At 43.9% G+C, this 19,189-nt stretch overlaps 1 protein-coding gene across 1 annotated transcript in view; it reads right to left on the bottom strand.

The window, feature by feature from the left end:
* Window positions 1-208: 208 nt before the first annotated feature.
* LOC137324155 (potassium channel subfamily K member 12-like) overlaps window positions 209-19,189 on the bottom strand; it is a 45,354-nt gene continuing 26,373 nt past the window's right edge. Inside the window, exon 2 of the mRNA XM_067988297.1 lies at window positions 209-1,107. Within this exon, the coding sequence (XP_067844398.1) occupies window positions 209-1,107 (899 nt within the window). The remainder of the gene's footprint in view (window positions 1,108-19,189) is intronic.

Raw genomic sequence — 19,189 nt, 5'->3', positions numbered from 1 at the left:
TCTGACAATAATAGATGAGGCCTCAGAAATGCATATAGTTTAAGTTGAGTGCTGTAGACCTTGGGACTGCATGTGGCGTGAGATGTCATGAATCATTCTGGAGATGTGCTGTAGAAGGCAGCAGGAAGAGTACTCAGGCTAAGTACTCTTTGTACCTTTGCTGAATAAAATCTGACTGCCCTGATTGCCGCTAAAGCTTTTGTTTTTTTCACCTACTTTCACTAGTTTCTGCTAACCTGTTATTCATAATGGCTAAAGCACCCACCCCTCCCGAGAAGCCATTCTGCCTCGTGTTGACGCAAACTGTCCGAGGATAACCATTGGCAGTTTCTGACAGCTGCTTCTGCAGGATGGCGAGTGACACCTTGTTGGAGGCAGTGAGGTCCCTCATAGAGATCATTTCACCAGACAGCCTCCTTCCCTCTGTGTCGCTGTCACATGGCCCATCTGTATCTGCCAAGACGTGGTTCCTACGGATACGAGATTGTCCCGGCGTGATAGCGTTGCGCCGGCCAGTGCGCATCTTTCCTCTCCGGCATCTTGGGCAGCACCTACATTCTAGTTTCTTCAGTAGCCAGTTCAGGAACTGCTTGATCACGATGGAGATGACATTGAAGAGAGAATAGATACAGCACACCCCCAGGAGTATGAATACAAAATTACCAAATCTGTACAATCCCTGATTTGTATAAACTGCGTTCTGACTGCTGACCAGATCCCCAAAGCCAATAGTACTGAACGTGACAAAGCAGAAGTACAAAGAGTCGGTGTAATTCCATCCCTCCACTGGCGTGTACATTGCTGCAGCACAGCAGGAGATTATAATCGCTGAAATCCCGAGGATCAGCATGACGTAGTACACAGACGGCTTCCAACCGGTCAAACTGTCCGTGTCCAAGTTGGCAGATCCCCGACGAATGATGGGAGGCAGCAGGCCTTTACTCCGCAGCTGCCTCTGGTAGCATGCCTTCATGATGAAAGCCAGCAGGGTAATGATGCGCTCCAGGAAGAGGTTGAAAAACAGAATGGTTGCTGCACACCCGAGTAGGCCATAAAATATCAGGAACACCTTTCCTGCCACGGTTGCTGGAGTTGTCATGCCAAAACCTAAAACAAAACAAAAAAAAGAGTGGGTTTTCTGGGTTCGCCATTCACACTTGCAATCCTTTAAACATGTAGTGGAGAGCCGTTTACCAGATATCCCAGCTGACCAATTATATGAACCAGCTGGACCTCCCAGTGTGCCCTGTGTGGGTAATTGTTAGTTGTACTGACTAACATATTCAATGCTGAATTAATATAATTTAAGACAGTACAACACTTAAAATAATATATGATCAGTTCTATAAATTACTTACACAAACAGGGCTGTTTCCCAAACTGTTTGAAAAAAAACTGCATTCCATCAAACTACAGGCGTTGACTCCTTCATTTGTTTCTTAAATATAACATTACGGCTTCTTTCTTCTTTCCACCTATTTTGAAATTATTTCCTCCTCCCTTTTCTCTGTTTAGATCATACAGTCACACACCATCCCTATCAAGAACCTGTTCTCAGATCATTTTAACAGCAACTGCAACCAACTGGGGATCAATCTGAAGCTACTCAGTCTGTGGAAAACATGTTTCATACAATGCATGCGGGCCACCAAACCGATAGGGTAGTTTTTTGGGGCTGGATGGCTCCACGTTGTCTCCTAACCCAGTCAAAATTTGCAGCCACCATTTCAATTATGCCACTGGAATGACCAAGAGAAAAGGTCACCATTGGGTGGGAAACCTCATGTTTGAATCATGTTTTCTTCTTACATAGACATTGGGGGAATACTTAAAGCAAAAAGGCAAGGCAAGAGAGATTCTGAAGTGAGGACATGTCCAATACAATCAAGTACTTTGTGATCACCAGGGATCTTTTGCTGCTGGGACCATAGAGGGATCACCTGTGCAAAGCTGAAAAATGAAGATGGAGGTGCCGATAGATATTCTGAAATTTTGTTTAATTATCTTTGGGTTTGAGGGAGAAATTTGGCAGAACCTTTTTTCAAGAGGCAGAGTTCAATACAGGGTGGATTGTACATGATCTGCGCAAAAAATGTGGACTCTTCATCCTCAAAAAGGGGCATGTGAGGGGAGTGTTAAGGTTTTGTTTTTTTTTACTCTAGTTATTTTTGCCTCTCATGGGTGATCCCTAATTCCCTATGTCTTCATTGTGAGTGTCTTCGTTTGCTCTGATATCTAGGCAAGATTCACAGTGTGCCGAGTGCCTCCACAGGATCCTCTTTGTCCTTGAAAGGTAGCAGTATAACACTACACTAGACATTGTTTTCAGCTTTAACGGCTAAACAGGCTTATTAAACAATAATGAATGAGATATAACAGTAATTCAACATATATTCTTACAGAAATAGTTAAGCTTATTTGGCTCTTCATTGTAGAAAATAATTACTAACGTGCAACTTCTATGCTAAGCTAAATTTGAAATAAATTTCCTGCTTGTTTATACTTTTTATTTTCTCACTGACTACAGAAGTTTCTGGCCAACTAATGGTCTTTGGAAATTTCTGACAGATTCACTTCAAAGATTGCAGACAGCCTCTTGCCTCTTTGAAAGTCTCAAATGGACTTACTGGTTTGAAAATATCAGACCGATTTATCCCTTTAAAAACAGTAACTACAGTCAAGTAGAATTTAAATAGCTATCAATTAAATTCAAAGCTGACTATCAGACACATACTTGAACAAATCACACAGCATGTTTGTATTCAAATTGAATGGCTTGCCTCCTCCCTCAATCAAACAGCCTGTCAAAACAGACTAATCTTCACAATGATGTATTGAGTGAAGCTGGGACATGATTTCTGTGAGTGAAGTTGATTTTCAATTGAGTGAGCTGCGACAAAATTAAAGCCAATATAAACTAAATCTTAAGACATAAATGCTTCAATTTCCTCACAGAAACTTTACTTCGATTCTACAACACAGAAACAGGCCATTTGACCCGATTGGTCTATGTCGGTGTTTCTGTTCCACACAAACCTCCACCCACTGCAATTACCTCTTCCCATCTCATCCCCCTCTATTCCATTCTCTCTCATGTATGCAAGTCTCCCCTTAAATGTTTCAATGCTATCTACTTCAACCAGTTACAGAAATATATTTTTATCTCCATTACCATCTCCAGAAAATCATTCCGGGTATTAATCACTCTTAATGTGAAGAAGTACTTTCTGACATCAGTTTTGTACTTGCCTTTTACAAGTTCGTATCTATGGCCCCTTGTCCTGCAGTTGTGGTTTGACTTGAAATTGTGCTGAGAAATAACACTTTTAGAGTAGCTTTATTACTGGAATAATATGGTTTATTTCAAACTGTGCGTGACCTGAAAACTTATAAACTGGTTAGTTCAGGAAGACATGAATTTCCCTGGAACTGCCAACAGTCTAAGAGTTGATTGTATAATTTGCATTGTAAAAATGCTCTGTTACATGATGCCTGAAGTCACATCAATTATTAAAGAGTATTTGCATTCTCGTTCAAAAATTCATGCCATTTGATTGAGGCTGAGGGGTTGTAGGCATTATTAAATGGAAATAACTAGTCTTAAGCATTTTGACACAATTGCGTATTAAGGCAAGTCCAAAGGGGAATTACTTCCATGTTACTCCAACAACCTTTTTATCCAATATGTGCTACTAAGCTTACTTGGTCAATAACTTACACTTAAAGTCAATATGCTTTAATGTGGTTAATACTCTTCTCATGCAATACTCTTGGGGATGTGAGAAGGCAGCTGTGTGAATACAAGGAGTTTGGCCTGATCTGGAGTTTAGCACTGAAGTGTAGTTGGCTTTCAGTTATTTGATTTTCTGAATTATTTGAGTCAATTTATTATAGCAGGACAGTGGAAGCAAGTGCTGTGGGAAATGTACATGATGTAGGAGTTTCTGGAAACTATGAGTGTCCAGGGAAATCACAAGAGTAAGAAATGTTTCCAGGTGGATTTTCTCAAGCTCAAAATGACTGAGTTTGAAGAACTGTTGGGATTTGCTCTAAGGGAAGAGGAAGGGGTTCCTAGAGCACAAATTGTGGGAAGTGGTCATTACACAGCTGGAGAGGAATAGTGAAGCAGAGAAAGAGAAACGGATGACCATCCACCAGGAGGGAGGAGGAGAAGGAGGACTCAGGTAGAGGCAGTTCAAGGAAACTCTTGGTAGTCTATAACACTTGATAGTTGTGCAATGCGGGATACCTATGAGGATGGCAACTCACGGGAGGGAAATCACAAACATTGTGGAACAAGATAGAATCTTTTGGAATTAGTGGTAATCTACAGTGCTGGTTTGAGAATTGGCTGATAGCCTGGAAACAGAAAGTGGTTGTCGATGGATTTGGATCTGCTTGGAGACCATTCACCAGTGCTGTCCAACACTGATCGGTGTTAGGACCTTTGCTATTTACTATTTTCATTAATGATCTAGATGTAGGTGTAGGGGGAATGATCTAGGTACATAGGAACAGGAATAGGCCACTTAGCCCCTCGAGCCTGTTCCGCCATTCAATGAGATCATGGCTGATCTATGACCTAACTTCATATACCCACCTTAGCCCCACCCTGAAGTACTCCAATCTAGCCTTTTTAGGTCCAAAGTGGATAACCTCACACTTGCCTACACTGAAATCCATTTGCCACAGTTTTGCCCATTCACTTAATCTATTAATATCTCTCTGTAATTTTATACTTCCATCTACACTGCTTACAATACTGCCTCTCTTTGTCATCGGCAAACTTGGACATGTGGCTCTCTATCCATCCTCTAAGTCATTAATGAATATAAAGAATAGTTGAGGCCCCAACACAGATCCCTATGGGACACCACTAGTCACATCCTGCCAATTTGAGAACCTGCTTATTATCCCTACTTTCCGTCTCCTGCCGCTCAGCCAATTTCTTAATTTGCCCTCGATTCCATGAACTTCATCTTTAGCTAACAGTCTCTTATGAGGGACTTTATTGAATGCCTTCTGGAAGTCCATATAAATAATATCCATAGACTTTTCCCTGACCACTACTTTAGTCACCTCTTTAAAAATTTCGATCAGGTTCATCAGGCATGATCTACCCTTTACAAATCCATGCTGGCTCTCTCTGATCAGCTGAAAATTTTCAAGGTGTTCAGTCACTCTATCCTTAATTATAGACTCTAGTAATTTCCCAACAACAGATGTTAGACTAACTGGTCTATAATTCCTTGGTTTCACTCTTTCACCTTTCTTAAATAGCGGAGTGACGTGCAATTTTCCAATCTAAAAGAACGGTTCCTGAATTGAGAGAACTTTGGAAGATTAAAGCTAGGGCATCCGCAATGTTCTCACCTATTTCCTTTAAAACCCTGGGATGGAAACCACCAGATCCTGGTGATTTGTTACTCTTTAGTGCCATTATTTTCTTCATTACTGTTAATTTGCTTACGTTAATTTTGGTGAGTCCCTGTCCCTAATTCAGAATCGATTTCCTTGGGGTGTCCGGCATGCTATCCTCTTCCTCTACTATAAATACTGACACAAAGTAATTATTTAACATGTCCACCATTTCCTTATTTTTATTTACTGTATCACCATTATCAGTTTTTAAGGGGCCCACATTGCTCTGGACCACCCTCTTTTTCCTAATATAATTGTGAAAATTTTTTGCGTTGATTTTGATACTCCCTTTTTGTAGATCTTGCAATCTGTTTTGTCACCTTTTGCTGTTTTTTTTGTATCTCTCTCAGTCACCAGGATCTGTGCTATTTTTTGCATTTTTCTATGCTTTTTCATTTAGTTTTACGTTGTCCCTTACCTCTTCTGTCGTCCATGGCTGTTTTTTTTCGGCAAGTAGAGCTCTTGTTTGCCAAGTTTGCAGACGATACCAAGATCTGTGCGAGTTAGGACTGTAGAGGATGCTTGAATACTAAAAGCAGATCTAAATGCCCTGGGGGATTGGGTCCCCGATTGGCAAATAACGTTTAACTTAGAAAAGTGCATGTGGGCAGGTCAAATGCTGAACATACTTACACCCTTCAGGGTAAAGAATTAAAGCTAGTGGTGAAAGAAAGAGTTTTAGTGCATCAATTTCTAAAGGTTCATGACCAATGCCATGAAGCTATAGCTAAAGCGAATAGGGTGCTAGGGTATTTATAGGACCATTCACTATAAGACAAAGCGCACCATTTTGTCCTTGTACAAGACCTTGGTTAGGTCTCAGTTAGAATACTGTGTCCAGTTTTGGTGTCCTCACATTAAGGTTTTGGGAAGGATGCAGAGGAGGGCCACAGGATTAATTCCCAGATTAAAAGCATCTTAATTACCCAGATAGGCTTAAAGAGTTGGGTCTCTAAACTTTAGAGAAGTGTAGACTTAGGGGTGATTTGATCAAGGTTTATAAGACGATGACGGGACTAGTTTGTGTTTGTGTAGACCAATTGTTTCAACTGAATAGGTTAGGGAAGACCAGGGGTCATTCTTACAAGTTATGGAAGGGCAGAATTAGGTTAGTTGTAGGAGGTTCTTTCTTCTCCAGAGAATAGTGGACCTGTAGAACAGGTTGCCGGCTTGAGTGGTGAACGCTGATTAGCTGAGTTCCTTCAAGCAGGAGCTGGATCTGTTTCTGGCTGGGGCGGAGATCAGCTCGTACAAGAGGTAAATACCTTGTAACATTAATCAGGGCCAGAATGGTCTCCTGAACTAGTTTCAATCGCCTAAGGGAGTAGGAGAGGTATTTTCTATATTTTTTTCCCTCATGCTCCTCCTGGCCCCACAAAAATAATTTAAAACTTACCTATCTGGAGCCTCCGGCTATACCTCCAGTAAAACTGGTCAGAGTAAGCATGGCGCACGCTGAGCCCAGTTGTGTCCCAAAATGGCAATCGGGGCCTTATACATGTCATAGGACCCTGATTGGCAGATTAAAAGGGTCTGCTGCCTGAAATAGGCAGACACTTCGGCTGCCCAGTGGCAGGCCCCTTTAAAAACGGTGGTGTCCAGAGCGTCGGTGTTAATAAGGTGATAAGTCTATTGATCCAATTTTGAGGCCATTAGTGCCTTGTTAACGTTGATTTGACCGTTAAAATCAGCCCCTGTGATTCTTCATTTAACACCTCAAATTTTTCCTAGCAGTGACAAACCTGTAACCAAACAGGCATAACCACCAACTAAATGATGGTAGGGACACATCACATATAATTTAATGGCCTCAGTCAAGAAGATGTTCGGATCCACTGCTTTAACTAAATGGACTAATCAAGGTTTTACACTTTAAAAGGTGAATTCAATGGAGGATAACAAGATTTATACAGTGCGAGAGACTGATCATTCCTCCCAGCCCACACATTTCGCACAGACCAATGTTTTCTTTACTCCTTCCTGCTTGAACAGAACCAATAGATTTCTGGACTTTGAGACTAGTGACTGAGTCAGTAACTCACAACAGCGTTTCCAACATCTAACCACATTATATGCAACATTTCCAGTAATAGTGAGGCACACATTGAAGCAGCTCATCTGTTGGGCTCATGCATCTTTATAGCTTGTGGCACTCTGGGGCTCTTCGGCCGTGTATGCAGGTCAGGCTAATTTGTCACGGGGGCAGCCGCGCAGTTAAAGTCATCTTTGAAAAAGTACTGCCCCATTCCCGCCTTGTTTCCGCTCCGTTCCTGCCCGTTGCTGCTTTAACTGGGCCCTCTTTTTAAGCGGCCGAGGTGCCCACTTGACTCAGGCAGGAACCTTGTTATTATAGACAAAACGAGGGGGGGGGGGAAGGGGGGACTGGAAGCTCTAAAAGGTAACTTTTAACCTGGCCCTACAAGGAAAGTCTGGGCCTCAGCTTCCCCTCACCCATCTTGGGCAGCTAGCTGGCCAGCAAGATGTAAATGATGCCTGGGAGTTAAAACAGCCCGGGCTTCAAATTGAAGACTGGGTGGGGGGGGGCGAGTGACATTTGCTCCTGTGCCCCCCTGCCCACCTGAAACCTGCTCCCAGATAAAATCCCCCCCCCCCGATTCTCATCATTAGAAAAGAAATGATTACAAAATATCCTTCTTAAATTTTACACCTTTCTCTCCAGCATAGTTCTGTTTTTTATTATTTGTTTTCAAAATTTGACATCATTGGGAAACTGATTTAAAGGAGTTCCTGGTCTCAGTTGTGTTAAGCAGCTAAATAAACATTTGTAGCTGAAGCAGCTCCTGGCTGGAATTGTCCTGTGCTCTGTCATATTTTTGGTCACGTTGTTAAATCGATGAAATTATTTTTTTTGGGTGTTGGGGGGATATACTATAAGCATCATGACTCCAGTTGCATTTTGTACTGTTAAGCAGTGTTAAAGACCACTACCTGTGTATAAAATTACCAATACAGTCTACACCATATAATTCGAAGTTGCTTCATTCGAATTATCTGTTAATTTTTTCCTGCACTGCAGCCGGGTTCTGGGGCACCACCCAGCTGGTGGCATTTATTTGCTCTGCCACCTCTTTCCATGTCTGCTGACTAATTTGTCTTGGCACCTATTGCCCATGGAGGTGGGGGGAGGGGGGGGGTGGAAGGGAATTCCTTCCTGCTGCTCACTTGGTCAATGGGCCCTCAGATTCTCGACCGCTGTGTTCGAGAATCTGAGGGCCCTGGTCGCAGTCAGCCTGCTGCTCCACTATTCACCACTGAGAAAAGTAACTCCTCTTCAAGGTGCTGCAGGCTGCCTTTAAGTAGAGGCTGCCCCGTCAGATTTCCCACTCTCCCCATCAGTGTGCTGCCTACAGGGAGTGCATTTGGCAGCGGCAGCTCACTGATTTAATTCAAATGAGGCCCTACCATAAAAATGGCTCAGGCCCCATTCATATATCTTCAGGCGCACACCTCACCCATCCCCTGCCCCATTAATGATGAAACCGAAAATCATTGCCAATAACTCATACAGTGAGTAAATTTAAGGTATTAATTCAATCTCAGAGTTAGAGGAAAATTACCACATTACTTGAGCGTCACATTTCTGTGATGAGTGTCATCTGAACTCCTCAACTGGATTAATATCCTGCAGTTGACAGAGATGAATCCATTATCCCCTTAACAGGTATATTAGGAACCAGCCCTACATACAGCAAAGAGCAAGAAGCTCAGGGAGTCTCAAAGCTCAAGCCAATTCACCAATACTTCAAGGTAGACAGAAGGAAATAGGAAGAAAGCTCTTTCGAATGCTGACAATCACATTACATCGCCTTTTCACAGCGTGACTTATATAGTTCATGCATCCTGATCACCCAGAACTGCTCTCATTTATCTTCCACATGCAGCACTGCACTGGGATTAAACAGACTTTGTGACATCTGAAGTGCTAGGAGTTTTTTTGGGGGGGAGGGTATTTATCTGTATAGTCATTATTCCTTTTTATTTTCCTTGGAGAAACTGTAGCAGGAAGTTGGGAACTGAGGTCAGAAATGAATATGAAATCATATAACACAATCAGGGAATTATGGCCAACTAAACAGGATTAATTTTACCTGTAATTCACTGGGGTATATCGGTGGAATACACTGAATTGTGATTACTACAGGTCAATCCTCGCGGATTTCATTTTCACATCGTTCACCTGAGGAAGGAGGTAGCCTCCGAAAGCTTGTGAATTTAAAATAAAATTGCTGGACTATAACTTGGTGTTGTGAATTTATTTTGACAGTGGAGCCTCTGTTTAAATTGGAAGCTGCAACATATAACTGAGAATACCCTATCATTGCAGCAGTGGTCTGAGACTGAATGCTGCAGTCAGAAGTTTGGGGCAGGCATTTATACTGTGGACAGCTGATGGCCGTGAATTATACACTCTTGCTGCTATGAGTGAGAGCTGAGCTCCCAGCTCAGAGCACAGGCACCCCAGGGAGAGCCGGCAGAATGACTTGATCGATTTGGGTCAGATGAAAGATTGACAATTAAAAAAAAATTTAAGCTCTTTTTTTTTGAATATTAGCACTTTAAATACAATTCCCCTTATACTTGTCTTCTCCTTGAGTGTTCACATGTCATATATTGTGGCCAGGATTCTTCTCTTCAGGCCAGAGTTCTGGCAAAATGTCAATCACGCACTGCGGGCTGAATTTTAGGCCTCCTGCCAGGTACTGACAATAACCAAATGCCCCGTTGTCACTGTCACTGTGGCCATGGCGATGTTTCCCTGGGCCTACTGCTGGGCGGCCAGAGAGGCCCCGAGTCCAGCAGTAGACCCATTTAAAATTCCGATCGAGGTTCTATGATGTACAGAGGGACCCCGATTGCCATTTTTGGTCTGAATTGGGTGGGACGTGTACAGTGCACGCTGGCCGCCCAGTTGAAGAGGATCCCAAAGTGAAGTCCCTCTTTACTTTTGTGGGGCAGGAAGGAGCAGGACAGCTCTTCCAGGCCCCACAAAACCAGCCTGGACTGCTACTGCCCCAGCTCCACACTCCCCCACACTCCGCCCCCCCCCACCAACTCCTGAGATCGGGGCCCTCTCTTCCACTTAGCTTCTTGTGGCCGATATTGCAACGGTTCTGAGCCGGCCGGCTGCCCCAGGGCATTTGTTCTCATTGCATGTCGTCAACCCGTCATTTGTGTCCTATTAAAAAATACTCCTGTACATATTTGGGCAAACATATTACAGGACCCAACTCACTTCCGACAACAGATCCGGGAAGTGGTGTGTGGTGGCGAGGAGTTGGCAGAAAGGCACCTTTATACTGTGGGCAGCTGATGGCTCTGAATCCACACATTAGCCCATTTTTCTTCAGCCGATCTGGGCTTTGGGTACCTCCTTCTGGAGTGGCAGAGCACTGCTCCGACGTGCACCTCCTCGGTGGAGAGGGTGCCTCTGCCGCGCTGTTACGGGCACAGGGCTTGCCTTGAATATCTAATAATCTGGCGGATTTGGAATTGGGTTAGTGGCAGGGCAAAGTGGTGGGCAGAAGATCCCCTCCCTCACTGCACTTCTGCCCCCTCAAAGGGGTCAGTGGAATTTCTACCCTTTATTCTTTATCGGGTTACAAGACATCAGGTTGTAGATGAGGTGAAATATCCTTTCGCTTAAGAAAAACTGAAGCCATTGTTTTTGGTTCTAACATCAGAACATTTGGCTCTGATGCCATTCACCTCCCTGGCAGCCCACTAAGTTGAACCAGATGGTGTCCAACCTCAGCATTCTGCTCAACCTTCAGCTGTCCTTCCTACCCCATATTTGGTCAGCTGCCAAGGGTGTATTTTTCCAGATCTGCAACACTGCTTTCCTTTGCCACAGGAATCCTAATCTGTGCTCTCTTCAGCTCGAGAATAGATTTCTCTTTAGCCCTCACCTTTATTTATTTCACAAACCCCAGTTAATTCAGAGCTCTAACTACAATCCTGTCCCATGTATCCGATACTCTTGTCCATGCAAAACTTCTTTGGCTCCCTGTTCACCAGTGCATCGACTTTAAGGTCCTAATCCTCATTTTCAAATCTCTCCACATTTCGACCTGCCTTATCTGAGTGATCTTCTGCCAAATGTCCTGGTCTACATCCTCCACTCCTATGTTACTGGATCACTGCTCCCCAGAGTTGAGCATTCAGTCACCACACTTTGGAGCACTCTCTCAAAATTGCTTTGGTTTATTAGCTTTCTTCGTACGGCTCTTAAGAACCAATCTTTTTGATTGAGCCTTCAGGTCCCACTTTAATTCTTCCCATCTCCAATTTTGTGTCCTCCTGCCAAGTACTCTGAGGTCTTCTTCTATGTGAGGGATACTATCAAAATGCAACTTCTTGTTATGCCAGACATTTAAAATATAATTTTCTCTCCTCACCACTTACCTGACTGACGGGGACTGTTCCCATGGGTCCCGGGCAGCGGCCTTCCTGTCGCCCGAATTTCCGCTCCCACCGGCCGGCCAGACAGTGATTCCTGCCGGGCTCGGGCGTGAGTTGGGTTTGAATACTAAAATGAGGCTCCGGAGTTAAAATCTCTCCGGGTCTTGACATGTGAGCTTGTTGTTTGCCCAGGTCCCTCACAAGGATGGATCCTGCCCTGTGATAAAATCAGGGCCATTGATACAATAAAGCTTCTTGAATAGTTAACTAGCCACTTAACTGTTTAAGAAGCTTTAAAGTATCAATGATACTCCTGGAAGTGGCCCAAAGTTCATTCGTCTAGAGTGTAAGATTTTTCTGGTAAATGGCTCAATAAAAAAATTTAAAAGTCCACAATTTACCTACAAGGCTCTTTGTGTGCCTAGGACTATAATGCCGGTTCTGAGTTTCCTCCAGAATGGTTTGAATTACAATGAGCCATTGCTACATTATGAGAGCCAGCCAAGCCTCTGATATAACAAGGATATCATGGGATATATTTTCGAGGTCTGCACTGGCAGTGAAGTAGCTTGCCTACTGCCAGCTGTATCGGAAAATCTTGGGATAAAGACAGAGGTACTCAATCCTACGACCAATGGATCAGAACAAAACTCTGTAGCCCTACCACGTCCTGTCAAGAATAGTGAAGCCTAGGAACACAATCCAACATGTCCCCTTGATGTAGGGGGAGATCCCCCCATGGTTCCACTGACTGGAATTTCTAGGATCTGGTCGAAATGTGGTGGAATCACAGTGTAATTGGTACGATTGGCAGCATAATGGGTTTGCCCATCGGGGCATGGCTACTCTGAAAGTTTTCAATAAAATTTATGCCCCAAATAGTTAATTTAATATAATTAGTTGATCTCACATGGCCACTGTCTTACCTATCTCTGATGTTTCTGTGTGGCTGATTCTCCGTGTCTTGCCACTGCTGACTCTCTTCTCTGCTGATTTTTTATGTCCTCTTCTGCTTCGCTCTGTCTTTTTATTTTGTTCTTTCCTTTTCGGTGGGAGGAATTGTGTGGTGTGACATGGAAAGGAGCCACCGACAACTGAAATGTTACAGCATGGAAGGAGGCCATTCGGCCCATCGAGTCCGAGACTGCAGGCTGCATTTGGGGTGGGGTTGTGGGGATCTGCAGGTCCCGTCTCATCTCCTCCCCCAATCACTCAAGCTTCTTCCCAGCCCTTTGCTCTCATTCTGTCCCCTACCCCTTCATTTTCCTTCCTACTACCCCCTCACTCCCATCCTATCCCTACCTCTTCCTCTTTGAATGACCCACTCAACCCCTGAATCCTCCCTTCCACCTTGCTCCACTGCCTCACATCACCATTCCATCCAATCTACCCCCTCTCACTCACTCCTCCCAAGGGTGGGTACTGAGAGGCGGAAGGCTCCCTCACCTTTAATTAGTTTCTTTCCTACCCTCTCTTCCTATCTGTTTCCAATAAAGTGGCTTTGTTGGCTTTCAAAATGTGACAACTTTTTAAAAAATAAAAGATCATATTAGAATGAGGAAAGAGTTTCTCTCTATCAGCCTTTCTTTCCCTTTGTCTTATAGGTGTTAAAAATTAGAAGCTGTGTCTCACAGGTGTATCTGATTAGCATTGACCTTTTCTAACTGTTAGGTGGAGATAATCAGTTGGTTTCAAAATGTAACTATTTTTTCAAAATTGAAGTAATATTAAATGAAGAAAGCACACACTCTCTCTTTATTTCTCCCAATCCCTCTTCCTCTCATCTCTCCCTTACTTTAATATGCTTTTTAAAGTTTATAGAACATAAAACAAAAACTACACAGACGTGCATTCGGAACACTGTCATTTCTTTTTCACTCAGACAGACACACACGCTGCCTCTTATTGTTAAAAGAAAACACAATATCAATTTTACCTCAGTAAAGTTTTTTAAATTTATCCTCTTGGTCTTCAAAATTATTTGAAGAAAAACTACTGGGCAGAAAGCGCTAGGAGGTAAAGAAAAATATCCCATCAGTACAGCTGACTGAACAGTACTGATGTATCCTGCGAAATTAGGCACACTGCACATGCTCAGGCCGCATAATCCAAATTTAGTTCAGAGTCACAGCTCGAGGCAAAAGTATCATTCCTGACTATGCGACACACGGCGTAAATCAGGCACTTGCTGTCTCCATATTCTTGCACTATACTTACGCCACAATTTTCTCGAAAATTGATTTGACTGTAGTGCAGCGAGCTTAATGATGAATCAGGGACTTCATTTGCAGCGCAGCCAATGGCTTACCCTGCAGACCTACCACATTATAAAAGACTGAGAACAGACGCTAGAACTCTGAGTGAGGCTTGGCATTGAGTGATAAGAGTGCATCTGTTAAAATCATCTTAAATCAATTTGAAAAAGTTAAATTTACTTGAAAATTGTTGTAAAACACCGTAAAAGTAATTTAGAATCATACAACTCAGAAGGAGGCCATTCAGCCCATTGTGCCTGTGCCAGCTCTTTGAACTAACTATTCAATTAGTTTCACTCTCCCGCTCTTTCCCCTTACCTCTGCAATTTTTTCCAGTGTCTCCACATCCCCTTTTCCACAGATGTGTTGCAGTCATGAAGAAGCACAGAAAAGGGCCGTGAACTTCAGGGACCCAATGAATTTGAGCAGAGATGTGACCGGACGTATTTAATGAAGTCGGATGCCCTGAGAAAGAAGGCAACTTGTCAGCTATTGAATGCAGGCCCTCACAGTTCTTGGTTGATGTTACAGAGGTGTCCAGTGCCTGACTGGAAGGAACCAGAGCATTAGAAATTCTGAGCCATTATCACCTTCATTCCCACTGACAAGGCCTGACGGGAGGTAGACCCTGGCTTCAGGTTTTCTTGCAGCATTTCGCAGAGGTGGACAATTGCTTCTTTGGTGAAACACATTCTGTGCACGGAAACTCCTCCAACAGTGCCTCAAATGACATTCGCTCCCTGTGCACTCTCGAGAGCTGGGGAATGCCCAATGGATAGGCCATTGCAATCCTTCTTGACACGTAGAGAGGGGTGAGGGGTTCTGAAAGTATTGCCTTCAGACACTCAAAGGACTCGGGATGGCAAAACTGTCAACTGAGAGAACGAGAAAAGAAAATCTGAGAACAATTTCCAGACAGCAGGGATGAGGCTCCAGAGCTTTACTGACCCCTTTGTTGTCCTCCTAGGCTGAAAGTCATGTGGGGCCCATAAATCCCGCTAATACCAGGTCACCTGCACCATTCGTTTTTAGTCGAAGCGACTACGACGAGAAAACGGAGGTATATCCAGGAAATTTGTGATCGCCAGTCATGGCAATGGTGGGTGGAGCTATGATGATGAACTTTTGTTGGTTTCGACAAGGGTCTCAGCGGAGTGGTGCAAAAGTCCCAGAAAATTATGGCACAGCACAAATAATGGCATAATTCACTTACACCATTATTTCCAGGATCTTCTACGCTGAAATAGTGACACAAGCCATTGATGCACCATTACTATAATGGCACCTTTCCAGGAAATTCCGGGCCGTCAATGCTACACCCAGCTTTTGGGAGAGGCTGAGGCCTTCAAGTAAGGCATTAGAGACACAAAAAAACCAAAGCAATTGATACATTTCATGATGCTATTGTGAAATATGCATTTTTCATCACATTTAAATGTGGCGGAATGGGCCTGGTGTTTTTTTTGGAAGGATAATTCAGGTTCATTTTTATTTTGTGGTGGATTTGAAGCAGCAGCCTTTAAGAATGCATTTTCCTCTGTTTACTGCTCCAAATCTGCCCCAAAATAATCAGTAAGTCAGAGGAGAATCCAAGCCATTCTCACCACAATGTCACCAGGAAAAATGAGTATCTTCCCATACACTTTACAACCTTCCGGACTCAACATTGATTTCAATAACTTCAGTTCATAATCATTGCTCCCATTTTTCCGGGCAGCAAGTGCTGATAATGGTTCTGCTGTTACCATTTACAGCTACTCCAGACGATCTTTTGTTTCTTAACTTATCCCATTACCACACTCCTTGTCTTGCACCATCATCCCTTTTGTCATTTAATCACTCCTGCCCTCCGCCCTATCACAGACCTTCCCTTATGTTCTTTCCTCCCGTCCCTCCGCCCCCACTTTCCCTGGCTCTATACTTGCTTAAAAACTTTAACTCTTTAACATCTTCCAGTTCTGATGAAAGGTCTTCGACCTGAGACGTGAACTCTGTTTCTTTCTCCACAGATGTTGCCTCACTTGCTGAGCTTCTCCGGCATTTTCTGTTTTTATTTCAGATTTCCAGCATCCGCGGTATTTTGCTTTTGATTGAGGAAAAGAGGCAAATCGTTTGATTGGACTACGAAGGAAAGATTGATAACAGCAGATGATATACTGAGCCACTTATATCAGATTCAATTGCCAGACCCAGATTCAATCCTAGAATCCTAGAGTCCTAGAATGATACAGCGCAGAAGGAGGCCAATCGGCCCATTGTGCCTGTGCTGAATTAGTTAATTTTAGTCAGAGTGGCAGCAAACGCCATCACGGCTTCAGTACCACTAGTCTAGGGAGGGGTTCCTGCTCCTTATCGCTATCTGGTAACCGCACGTGTGGACCTAAAGTGAGAACAGGATTGGATTTAGCTGTAATACTTCAATGGTAAAATGACATTCGAAACTTCATCTAATCTTATATTTAATGAATAGTCATTTGGGTGAGGTACTTGGGTGGGGTTAGGGGTGGGGGATTGGTGCCCCTGGAAGCGTATCCCAGAAAGTCAGTACCTTCAGAAGAGGAGAAAGGGGAAACAAATTGGGAAAAATAAAAGAATGTTAGAACGGGAAAGGCCAGTCGGTTTTCCAGATTCTGTTTCAGGATTCAACTTGATTATTTTTTCCCCGTCTCACACCCTTATCCCTCACTCCACACTGCATTAGGAATCGACATTAGATCTTCCCGTTCTCTTCTCAATGCTTCAAGTTTGTCAGTATTTTCTGCATTCTGCATTCTGCAAGCAGGACAAATCCAATCCGGCCAATTACCACTCCATCAGTCTACTCTCAATCATCAGCAAAGTGATGGATGGTGTCGTCAACAGTGCTATCAAGCAGCACTTACTCACCAATAACCTGCTCACTGATGCTCACTTTGGGATCCGCCAGGACCACTCGGCTCCAGGCCTTATTACAGCCTTGGTCCAAACATGGACAAAAGAGCTGAATTCCAGAGGTGAGGTGAAAGTAACTCCCCTTAACATCAAGGCAGCATTTGACCGAGTGTGGCACCAAGGAGCCCTAGTAAAATTGAAGTCAATGGGAATCAGGGGGAAAACTCTTCAATGGCTGGAATCATACCTAGCACAAAGGAAGATGGTAGTGGTTGTTGGAGGCCAATCAACTCAGTCCCAGGACATTGCTGCAGGTGTTCCTCAGGGTAGTGTCCTAGGCCCAACCATCTTCAGCTGCTTCATCAATGACCTTCCCTCCATCATAAGGTCAGAAATGGGGATGTTCGCTGATGATTGCACAGTGTTCAGTTCCATTCGCAACCCCTCAGATAATGAAGCAGTCCGTGTCCGCATGCAGCAAGACCTGGACAACATCCAGGCTTGGGCTCAAGTAACATTCACACCAGACAAGTGCCAGGCAATGACCATCTCCAACAAGAGAGAATCTAACCACCTCCCCTTGACATTCAATGGCATTACCATCGCCGAGTCCCCTACCATCAACATCCTGGGTCACCATTGACCAGAAACTTAACTGGACCAGCCATATAAATACTGTGGCTACAAGAGCAGGTCAGAGGCTGGGTATTCTGCGACGAGTGACTCATCTCCTGACTCCCCAAAGCCTTTCCACCATCTACAAGGCACAAGTCAGGAGTGTGATGGAATACTCTCCACTTGCCTGGATGAGTGCAACTTCAACAACACCATCCAGGACAAAGCAGCCCGCTTGATTGGCACCCCATCCACTACCCTAAACATTCATTCCCTTCACCACCGGCGCACTGTGGCTGCAGTGTGTACCATCCACAGGATGCACTGCAGCAACTCACCAAGGCTTTTTCGACAGCACCTCCCCAACCCGTGACCTCTACCACCTAGAAAGATAAGAGCAGCAGGCACATGGGAACAACACCACCTGCACGTTCCCCTCCAAGTCACACACCATCCCGACTTGGAAATATATCGCCATTCCTTCATCGTCGCTGGGTCAAAATCCTGGAACTCCCTTCCTAATAGCACTGTGGGAGAACCTTCACCACACGGACTGCAGCGGTTCAAGAAGGCGGCTCACCACCACCTTCTCAAGAGCAATTAGGGATGGGCAATAAATGTTGGCCTTGCCAGCGTCGCCCGCATCCCATGAACAAATTTTTAAAAAATTCAGTGTCAGTCTATGCCATAAGTCAGTGAGCCTAATCAAGTAGAAGTTATTCCTTCAGGTTAGCACAAAGCTCTTTTGCAGTTTTTTGATGAAGAATATTTTTTGAGTAATTTTATAATGGAGAACTATCAAAGTCAAAACAATGCATTGTACTCACTTTATTAAAGATTTATATATTATTATCCAATGGCAGGCACTTATAGTTGTCACTTTGTGATAGATGATTAATGTCTGTGAAACAACACTCCGGGCATATTGCACAGATGTGAATTCTTGGCATCCTTCTTAATGTGTGCTTTCAATTCAACAATGTACTTTTTTGTAATGTGATTTTTTTCAAACCTAATCAGGAGCTAAATACTTGATGAGAGGTACTTCCGACACCAAGACAGCATTTGATCAAGTATGGCACCAGTAAGCCCTAGCAAAACTGAGGTCAGTGGGAGGCTGAAGGACAAACTCTCTCCTCCAGTCTGGGGCACCTGCCCAGGAACATTTGGGTGTAGGCCAGGCCATGCAAATAAGGTGAGCTCAGAAATTCATCTGGGGTCAGCTGCACTGCACTCAGTTGCGATGCAGCCCGGCTATTGCTCGACTTTAGCTGGCGTGGAGGAGGGAGGAAAATCAGATCTGTAGTTGCGATGAAAGTGCGGTGGGAGCTTGTCCTAACTTAAGTTGCAAGTACACCAGCATCCCATCACTTGTACACAGAAAATTATAGCAAGAAATGTCAGGAGTTTCTTCTGCTTGTTACAGAGGGCTAGTATGGAGATGCAAGGGTATTATATTTTGCTAAATTTGGTTGTTAAATTGTTTATACAGTCATCACAGTGACACCGAAGCACAATCCATTCCCACCCCAGTTCACATGGTCCTCCTCTCCATCTCCCACCCCCACAACCCCCCGTTCAGGCTGGCGCTATTCACCTCCCTCCAC

This window comes from Heptranchias perlo, chromosome 8, assembly GCF_035084215.1.
Source record: "Heptranchias perlo isolate sHepPer1 chromosome 8, sHepPer1.hap1, whole genome shotgun sequence".
Taxonomy (NCBI): Eukaryota; Metazoa; Chordata; class Chondrichthyes; order Hexanchiformes; family Hexanchidae; genus Heptranchias; species Heptranchias perlo.
Note: the sequence above shows the minus strand (reverse complement) of the source record. Positions and strands in the feature narration are given on the sequence as shown.